The sequence below is a fragment of the Brachycentrus maculatus genome, unplaced genomic scaffold (genome assembly GCF_059751285.1).
Source record: "Brachycentrus maculatus isolate JH-2025_06_01 unplaced genomic scaffold, ASM5975128v1 h1tg000719l, whole genome shotgun sequence".
Lineage (NCBI taxonomy): Eukaryota > Metazoa > Arthropoda > Insecta > Trichoptera > Brachycentridae > Brachycentrus > Brachycentrus maculatus.
Genome location: NW_028281450.1, coordinates 7,015 through 18,104, shown reverse-complemented (window position 1 = coordinate 18,104; position 11,090 = coordinate 7,015). Strand labels below are relative to the sequence as shown.

The 11,090-nt window shown below is 28.9% G+C and overlaps 1 protein-coding gene across 1 annotated transcript; it reads right to left on the bottom strand.

The window, feature by feature from the left end:
- Positions 1–3,248: 3,248 nt before the first annotated feature.
- Positions 3,249–7,647, bottom strand: LOC148300419 (uncharacterized). Its single transcript, XM_088274831.1, has 2 exons — positions 7,585–7,647; positions 3,249–3,938 (listed from the first exon to the last, which is right to left on the bottom strand). The coding sequence occupies exons 1-2, from the start codon at positions 7,600–7,602 to the stop codon at positions 3,318–3,320; spliced, it is 639 nt and encodes a 212-aa protein (XP_088130957.1). The 5' UTR covers positions 7,603–7,647; the 3' UTR covers positions 3,249–3,317.
- Between the last annotated feature and the right edge of the window lie 3,443 nt (positions 7,648–11,090).

The following is an 11,090-nucleotide window of genomic DNA, read 5'->3' as shown; positions in this document are numbered from 1 at the left end:
AAATTTATTGAAACAAAACTTTTACATAAGTATGGCTTTTTTAAATTATAAGATAGTATAATTATTTTTCGTATATGAAATTGGTATTATCGGAAGTTTTTTTTTATACAATAAAATCGGATATGTCTATGTACAATATAATAATACTAATCAGAAGTAATTATGAATATTATATGTTAGTATATTGAAATAAAATAGTGCTACCAGCCATAGAGTGAGTATGACGAACACGATATTATTTTTGACGAGTGTTTATTTTATCGTTTTAATATAAATTTAAATATATATTAAAACGATAAAACTCCACTTCAGGTACCAGTCCATGGTAATATAAATAGTATAAATATTAGAGTAAAAAATCACTTATATTTAAAGCGAGTGTTTTTGCCTAGAATTTTCACTCACGAATTACATGAAATTATAGTAACTTTAAACATAAAGAGTAAACCAACTCACGAGTAGGCATAGGCTATGAAACTTATAAAGTTGAAGCCTGAGTAGGGACATGATAAATGGTGTTGCATAAGCCGTAGCTAGATTTCAAAGTCACTTGGACGTTAGGTAATATAAAAAAAACCCTTATATATATTTGACCCCCCCCCCCCTGGGAATCGAGCCTGTGACCTACTGAACGGTAGCTGAACGTGCTGACCATGCACACTACGGAGGCGGACATAATGATAAATCTTTAATATTGAATAAAAATTTAAAAAATATTAAAAAATGCGAAATTCATGATGTCGTCACGTAGGCTACTAAACTGGCAGAACTTGACGAGTTACCGCTGTTATAAACAATGCTGTAATTATAGGCCTACCTTAATGCAAATAGTGTGACGTATTTTCCGATAGTAATCTGTAGTAATCACTCTATCAAATGTAATGACTAAATTATTATTTTACGAGTACTATCATCGTGATGTATCTGACAAAATAAATATGACCGAATTATTTTTTTTTAATTCTCGTAACAAAACTTTTTTGTTGATTACGAATTGAAAATCATTGTACTAATCGACAGGAACCATGGCGCAGTTAGTTAAGTGAATATTCAATTATGCAATTTCAATTAATTGTGTCTGAAAAAAAGTATTTTCTAAAAAAATGTAATGGCCCAAACTGCAACGGTTATTAATCATTGTTTTGAGAATTAAAAAGACTTTGTTTTTTGATCCACTCACATTTTTATTAACCAACTAGTTTCGGCAACTGTTGCCCTCTTCAGGGTTAAATTTATGACAATAACTAATTCACGTCATAAATTAAACCCTGAAGATGGCAACAGGTTATTGCCGAAACTAGTTTTTTAATAAAAATGTGAGTGGATCAAATAACAAAGTATTTTTATTTCTCAAAATAATATATCAATATGATCCACAAAGTTATTGCTTTTAATATTCAAAACATAAATCATTGTATTCATTTATTCGGCAGTCACATTGCGGTAGTATCCATCAATTTTTAACTTAATTTTTCCTTGGTAAATACCAATTTTTCTTTAAAGCTATTGTTCTATATTTTTTTCAGAATTCGTTAACCGTTTAAAAGATAATGATCACAAATTTAACAACAATTAAAGTCAACAATTCATTCTGCATCATTTTCATTTCGAATCATACGGTGTTTGAAAATTATGTGGAATGCATCGAAATACGTCTCAAAATAGATTTTAAGAAACACTTGTGTTTACCAAGTAAAACTGAAATTAAAAATTAATTCATCAATTCATCAATTATATTACTTAAGAACTCAGACTTAAGTATTCAGACCACTTAAATAAATACTTCTTGTTCTATCTTACCCAATCCTAGCTCACTAAGCAACCAACAGTATTTGGGCGCCAGGCGATCACTTGACCTAGCAGCAGTCGACAACCAATAGTCTTTAGACGCAAGCGCGCACATGACCTAGCCGCAGTCGACCACCAACGTCCTTTGGGCGTCAAACGCGCACGTGACCTAGCCGTAGTCGACAACAAACAGTCTTTAGATGTCAAGCGCGCACATGACCTAGCTGCATTCGACAACTAACAGTCTTTGCGGGTCAATCGCACAGGTGACCTAACAGAACTCAAACTTACATAGTCAATACCGAGCATTCGTGAAAGGCTACCCAGCGTTCTTTATTTCAGCAAAATGTAAATTTTCTTTTCATCTTGGTGTTCTACATAGCAATCTGTCAGACCGACATAATTTTTCTCAAAACATATAAATTACAAATATTCTGAAACAAGTATATTTTTTATTATATATTTACTTTTCAATGTTATGGCGGTAATAATTTTTAATGCCCATATCACTTATTTATATTCAATATCGAGAAATAAGCAAAAATGTAATTTTAAGAGATTGACGTTTGTATTATAAATTATTATTATTTTAATCAATTTTTACTGTTATTATAATAATCCAGCTAAATAACTTTGAAATATCTAAATATCAATATAATCTTTAATTTGAGATGGTTTAAGAGTACGTTGATCAAAACTAGAAATGCAGATTCGTGACATTGGATTAGAAATGTGTGGTCACTATCAGTGGCGTTCACAGATAATTAATTAGGATAGCAGTAGAGGTAGGTAGTAAGGTAAGCTAGGTTCACTTACTATGGTGAGCAGTAGAGGTAGGTTGTAAGGTAAGCTAGTACTACTTAGTAAGGTAGGGTAGGTACTGGTTGCATTATATGTCACTTTGATAAGTTAGGATAAGCCCTGTTTTTCTGCCTATATGGAAGGCACGCCCCTGGTCTCAATTATATTTCGGGTATCAATCAATAACCAGTATTTTTCAAACAAGAACTTTATTAACAAAGTATAAAAGTACAAAATATTACAAACGAATCAACAATAACAACAAGAAGGCGTAGCATTATTTTATATAGCACTACTTTCTAGCGAATGAACATGACAAGTAATGGATATAAATAATAAAAAAGGAAGAAAATATAGAAAGTACAAGAAAAATGAAAGTACCAGACAAAGGAAACGATCTGCTTGTACAACATCATCTGACCGGAAACACCAAAACTGGTTGAAATGTTACATTAATACAGTTTCTATGTTTTACGATCACAGATAAATATGAGGTGAGCGAAGAATAAGTGGTATTTAATTAAGAAAGATAATATGGCATTATACGAGGTATGATTGAAATCGTAACACGCGTTTAAGGAATTGTAACACGCGGTTTAAGAATACCCTGGGGGGATAAAGGCCTCACTTTTGAAGCTAATGATCTTAAGAAAAAATGATGGAAAGAAGACAAATGATGTTGGCGAAAGATATCGCCATGACTTGATGATTATGAAGTTATATTTGGTCTAATGTCCATGACCCTTGGAGGTATGGTAGACGGTCTTGATGTATGGGATCTTGATGGGGTATGGCTTGTCGACATGCACGATTACGTGTTTTTCCACCTTGTAAGGTACTCTCTTTTCCACTGGGTAATGTACAGCCTTTTCTACAGGGTACGGAACCACTTTCTCTATAGGAATGGTGATTTCATGAACTTGGGGTACGGGAACCGGTCTGTTCACCGGTACTTGAATCGGATAAGGGTGCTGAACTGGAACGATGATGGGATGAGGAACGTTGATGTGGTAATTCTTGTGGATCGGGATCTGGACGTGTTTGTATATCGGCACGATGTTCGGTTTAACGACTTCTACGTGTTCGCTGATCGGGTAAGACTCTTCGTGTCCGTATCCGCCTGAATCACCTCCGAAATCGGATCCCCCGAAGCCTTCGTCTCCTCCGAAACTAGATCCGGCCCATCCTGATGAGAAGTCCTGTCCTCCTTCATCGTAATGTGATGCCTGAGGAGTCTGGTCCTGTTCGTACTGCTGGACCTGCTGCGATGGCTGCCACTGGGAGTATCCAGACCCTGAAGGCATCGCCGATGACAGAAGTTGGAGACATCCCACTGAGAAGAGTGCCAGCTAAAAAACAGAACGTAAAATAAGATCGAGATTCCGCAATGTAATACCGTAATACTAATACGTCTAATACGGGTTCATCTCTACCCTGCTGAAATAAAATACGAAAGTCAAAGGAAATCGAATAAAGGCTCCTCTTATTGAATGAATTTAGTTGAATAACAAAGTTATCTTATACTCTTTTTCTCTGACAGCTTTTATTGAATTGCTAAGGATTTTTAGGGAAAAGTAAATACTGAATCCTGTAAGATAACGTTATTCTTTCTCCGCGTTATTAAAACGTATTTTTTTTAAATGGAATCTGTTAAATATTCGTCGTAAATTTGAATACATAATGAGTATGTAGGTACTAGAATTTCATTAAAGTCAGACGTGTATTTTACTGTTGGAGACAAAATATTTTGCTTAGTTTTATTTAAAATAAAATATGTATTTGAATAAAAATTAGAATTTAAAAATTTTCATTATATTAAAGAGCAATGAGAAAATTTTGTTAAAATACTATAATATCTACTGTATTTTAACGTTCCCTTGACATATTCAGGAATATGTTTTCCATAAAAATCCTCATTTAGCAAATTTCACTAAGAAAATATGAAAAATTTCCATTTTCTTTATAATTACATTACATTATTTTATGTATTTTATTATATTGCTATTCTAGAGCTAGAAATCTAGGCTAAATTTTGCCTTAAAATTAGCCTTTGGTCGATCAGTATTCAAATATAAACTTTGATATTTAGAATAGTGAAAAATAGCTTAACAAAATACGATTTTTTTATGTTCAATCTCATTTCGCAGATTTATAACCGATAAAAATTTAGCAGTATTTGATTGAGAAGTCATGATATTTTTACATTCAAGTCACTTAGTGTGGTGGTTAATTCGCTTTTTACTTAGTGATGAAAATTGATTCCCGACTCAATGTGATCACTTTGACCAGCTTAAATTAATTTATAAATAATTTCATCAATTGATTCGGCGTCACTTTGTGGTAAAATATATCCATTTTTAATTAAAGTTTTACTCAGTAAATACCACTTTTTCTTAATATCTACTGTGACACGTGTTTCGATGCATTCTGCATCATTTTATTACACCGTGTTTGAAAATGATGTGGAATGCATCGAAACACGTGTCACAGTAGATTTTAAGAAAAAGTGGTATTTACTTAGTAAACCTTCAATTTTAAAAAAATTATTATATGTGTATATATATATATATATGTGTATATATATATATATATATATATATATATATATATATATATATATATATATATATATATATATATATATATATATATATATATATATATATATATATATATATATATATATATATATATATATATATATATATATATATATATATATATATATATATATATATATATATATATATATATATATATATATATATATATATATATATATATATATATATATATATATATATATATATATATATATATATATATATATTTATATATATATATTTATATATGTATATATATATATATATATATATATATATATATATATATATATATATATATATATATATATATATATATATATATATATATATATATATATATATATATATATATATATATATATATATATATATATATATATATATATATATATATATATATATATATATATATATATATATATATATATATATATATATATATATATATATATATATATATATATATATATATATATATATATATATATATATATATATATATATAAATATTTTTTGTTTTTTTTTTAAATTTGTAAAGCACCCAAAATTGAGTTATACATGGCATAATAATGATTTTTCTTGAAGTTTCTTTAACGTTTTAGCCAATACTTTAGACCCATAGGTATTTGATGAAATTTTTCATAAAACAACATTATTAAAATTGGAATCGTCAGCAAAATTGATGAAATAAATAAAAATTAACTAGCCATCAGTGAAATCACACATTTCTAGTCAAATTAACAATACACATGTAAAAAAATGGACTTAATGTTAAATATGATTATGTTAAATATGATTTGTTGCTAGTATTTTTTAAACAATTTTAATTAATCAGGTTTTTCTCGTTTGCTTCACATTTCACAATATATTATAATTAGAAGTACAAAAAGATCCCACAAAGGCGTGGCCTATGTGTGGGTATACATTTTATTTTAGGTTATAATAAAAGGCACTGGAAAGAATACAATATTTATCAAAATAAAAATAGATTTAAAGTCCTAATAAAAAGTATAAATATTTAATTTTTACGTAAAACAAAAAATCTAAAAGACGAAAATGAAAAAAGTCAATTTAAAATCGAAACAATTTTAGATTGATAATTAGAAATTTTAAACTGATCAAGAAACTAATGTGAAAATATTTATTTTTAAACTACTTAATGGATTGTTTTACACTTTTTCTTAAATTTAACTAAATATACCACTTTTCTTAAAATCTATTGTGAGACGTAATCAGCATCATTATCTATTGATGCTTAATGCATCGAATACGTATCACAACAGATTTCTAAAAATAGCGGAATTAAAATAAAATTTAAAGTGGAAATATACTATCACAAACTGACTATAATATCAATTTTTTTTAAATCTTTTTACACTTTTCATACTGGTAATGTCGATACCAATGAAACTTGATCGCTGATCAAATAAAATAAAATCAGAAAAAGTACTGTTAATTTGTTGTTTTATTCTTTTACGAAATGCTTTTTCATCAAGAAATTTCGATTAAAAAAATCAAAATAATATGTAATGAACTCCTACAATGGTTATACTGAATCCATTAATGAAATAATTTTAATATTTGTCATTATTATAGCATTCGTATATAAATACATATTATTTTTAATGCATAATGTTATATATGTAATAAAACAAAAGTTATAAAGCGTATTCCATTTTTTTTACCAATAACAGAATTCTATCTTTACCGACACCTTCAGACTGATTAAATAAAACAAAAGTAAAAAAATCTGATTTTTTTGCGTTTTGAAATAAAATACATTTCCACTAAGAAATTGCAGTAAATTCTTTTAAAGAAACTAAAAATAAATATTTGGTAAAACTTAAATCGAGCTTGGTTTAAAGAATTCGTTATAACTGTCAAAAATATTATATTGGATAAAAAAAATTGCTTAAAGGTCTCACAAATTAAATAAATAATATTCTCAATATTATTCATATTTAAAGCATTTACTTTGTGGTTAGTCATTTTTACTTTTGATTTATTTTTTTTAAATGATAGTAATTTTAGTAGATATACATGCAACCACTCACCGAGATTTTTATATACTTTTTATGTATTTTTATGTGATTTTTATTGTCAAGAAATCACATAAAAATACATTTAAAGACGTAAAAATCTCGGTAAAGGGTTATATACTACATACTGTTACTAACATTTTTGTAAAAAAAAAATTGAAAAAATAAATAATAGTTTGTGATTGAATAGTTCTCTATAGATAAATTCACAAATGTCACAGTGTTTAAAAAAAGTCTCTAAGGATTAAAATTTGGCGACGTTTTCGAAAAGTTTTACAGTCCTGGAAGGTTATTACGTAAAATTTGGGATGTTTTCACTGTCACGCTTGCAAAATTGGAAAGTCACTTACAAAGCTAAAGGTATTCATCTTGAAGGGAAGTGTCACTCCTCCGTTAGTTACTCACAAAACGCGCTACTCGAATGATACCTAGTCTCAAATTTCAGTCTCTTTTATACTTTTCATCTCAATTGCGATCTTTCTCCGTTCAAAAAGCTAAGTAAATCAAATGCAAACCGAGCAGGCGAACCGGTCGGCTGATTGCATTTCGCATAACATTATTCATTCACGATATGGACTTAAAAATACATCAAATATAATTCAACTGATATTTTTCAAGAGTGAAAATTAAACATTTGTTTAAGGCGTTACCCTCAATAATAGAATTCAGTTAACGTCCGAGAGCGCTGAGAACCGCATGTTTGTTCACGGCCAATTTTTTTAACACAAATTGGATTCTATTTATTTTTTTATTGATTAACACTAACTAACTAACTAATTGATTATTGATTTTTTTAGCTCTTTTTTTTTTAAACCATATATTTGTTTCTAAGAAAAACTAATTTAAAAAATATAAATATATATATATGTCCGCCTCCGTAGTGTTATGGTCAGCACGCTTGGCTACCGTTCTGGAGGTCCCGGGTTCGATTCCCAAGGGGGGTAAAATAAATATAAGTGATTTTTTCACTGTAATATTTATTCAATATTATTACCCTGGACTGGTACCTGAAGCGGAGGGCTGATCACCTTTCCTTCATGTGTAAACGATCAAGATAACACTGCGTTTATATGAAGCAGTGCCCTATGCACCATTGGGGTGCGGATAAGGGTTTTATTATTATTATTATTAATTTTTATTGATTAACTAACTAACTAATTGATTATTGATTTTTTTAATCTTTTTTTTAAATCATATATTTGTTTCTAAGAAAAACTAATTTAAAAGCCAAAGCGGCTCATTGTTAGAAATTTTGTTTTAGCGAGATCCCCGCAAAAAAAACATAATCTTTAAGTATGTAAAACGAAATAGTAAAAATGAAGCGTTTTCATTTTCATCAACAGCAACGAAAATAAAAAGTCCGAATCAGTTTGATGAAGAAATGTGTACAAAAATAAAAATAATTGTGTTATTTGTATTTTTTTAAACTTGAAGTAATTCCCCAATATAAGCGATTTATCATAAATAATCTTAACGGACAGCTATCGAGTTTGTGGGGGAAAAAGTTAGTTTTTTTTAAATGAATGAGAATGCCGGTTGGTTACTTCCAAACGAAGCTTTTTTTTAATACCAGTATAAATGACGTATAAATACAGTTCAACGTTTTGAGTGTGTCCAAATACTTGTTCACAAATCTGGATCATCTCCAATTACTGGAGTTATTTTTTTATATTATTTTTTTGACATCTCAACATAGGTGAAAAATAATAAGGTATTTAGACACACTCAAAATAAATTATGTGGTCAAATTATAAGCTCAAATAATAAAATGAAAAGGATATTTTCTAGCGTTTCTCGTGTATTTGATTATAATACAGGTTTCGGACCTCACATACAAATGAAAGAATTTATGTTTGATATAAAGCTTCTTTCATCTCACCATATATGTCTTTAGTGAAATTCTAGTGATTCAAGCACTTTGCATCGAATTTGAAAAATACATATAGAAGTTCCAAGAATTTGAGCAGCGTGGTTGTCAATCATGGGTAGAATTAGTGAATGTTACACGTGTGTAAAGTGATCACTGAAACCAGCCTATGACTGTCGTAAACCCCGTAAATGCCTAGACTTCCATATTTTTCTTCATCTAGTTGAGATATAAATATGATAAACCGCTTCTATAGTTGGAGATAATCCAGAGTTGAGAACAAGTATTTGGACACACTCAAAATGTTAAGTACTATAAAGCTTTTTTTTTAAATTTATTTATACAAAATAACGTAACATTAAATTGAAAGTCCTTATATGCTACCATTTAAGCAGTTCATCGCATTTTTATAAAATAATTCTTATAAAATTTCAACAACGAAATAAAAAACAGTAACAAATATCACAAAGGTAATAAATTATTTTCATGATCGACTTGAAAACATCTTACAGGTGACCTTTTGAGACTCCCTTCAAGATGTCTGGCAGGTCTATTAGAAGTTTTTTAAGGAATGACGTGGGAGGTTATCAGGGAAAAAAACTATAGTTTTCACATATTGTATTAAGGCCCAACATACGATAAATCGTAACATAATTTTCTTCAAACCCAGGTAAAATCTAATTCTATTGATTTTTTCTTATAATACCGTTTTTGTACTAAAAAATTAAGTATTTCTTCGAAATAAATATCTGGTTTTCAAAAGAAAAGCGTTAAAGAAAAGTAATGATTTTTTTTAAATTATGTTTTCTTATAAAAAGTCTAATTAAATAAAAATCATAAAATCTTGTGCAGACAAATTCGGTGTGCTCGCAAACAATCGAATACTCCTGTATATTACATATTAAGTGCCAAATATTATAGCTATATAGTTGAATAATTTTTGTTTATACTGAATTTTTTATTGATTTTGTTTTTGAACATTCACTAAAATATTTAAGTGATTTTAAAAGGGTTTTTTAAGCAAAAATGTATGTCATTTTCCAAGTTATAAATATCCTATATTTTTTTATACAGGGTGGCGCAAAATAAATCACCACATCGGAACATGTAATACTTTTTGCAAATAGCGTAGTACGTCAGTCATATTTGACATTTGTGAACTAGACAGCTGCAGTACACGAACAAATAGATAAAACGAGCACAAATGTGTATCTTCAATAGAGGCAGTTACGCGACGGATATCATCATGGTCCAAATAAAGATTTCCATCACTCACTCTTAATTACTTTTTTTATTAGTAAAAAAAATAACTAAAATCAAAATTGGATGATTAATTTTGCGCCATTCTAATGGGTCATTTTTTATACTGCAGCTGTCTAGTTTACAAATGTCAAATATAAGTGAATTACCTAACGTCCAAGTGATTCTGAAATCTAGCTACGACTTATGCAACACCGCTTATCGTGACCCTACTTAGGCTTCAACTTTTTCAGTTTTATAGCCTGTGCCTACTCGTGAGTGGATTTACTCTTTATGTTAAAAATCACTATAATTTCATGTAATTCATGAGTGAAAATTCTAGGCAAAAACACTCGCCTCAAATATGATTGGCGTACGATACTATTTAAAAAAATTATAACATCTTCCGATAGGGTGATGAATTTTGGGCTACGCTGTATGTTTTTATATGTACCTACAATTACTGCAAAGCGCACTTATTTCCAAATAATTATTTCGAACCAAGTATACACTTCAACTTAGCGACAATGCATAACACGATGCCATTAAAAGATGCAATTCCGAAACTAGAAATTTCCCCGAACAATGACAACAATTACAAAAGTATTTTAATATGATCACGAGCAGGGTTGCCAGGTCTTTTCCAAATAAATACCGAACAGTGAGCAAAAAAAGTTTTTATTGTTTATTTTTATTATTAACTAAAATACAAAGTACCATTGCACAAAAGCAACTAGCTAACCTAATTTA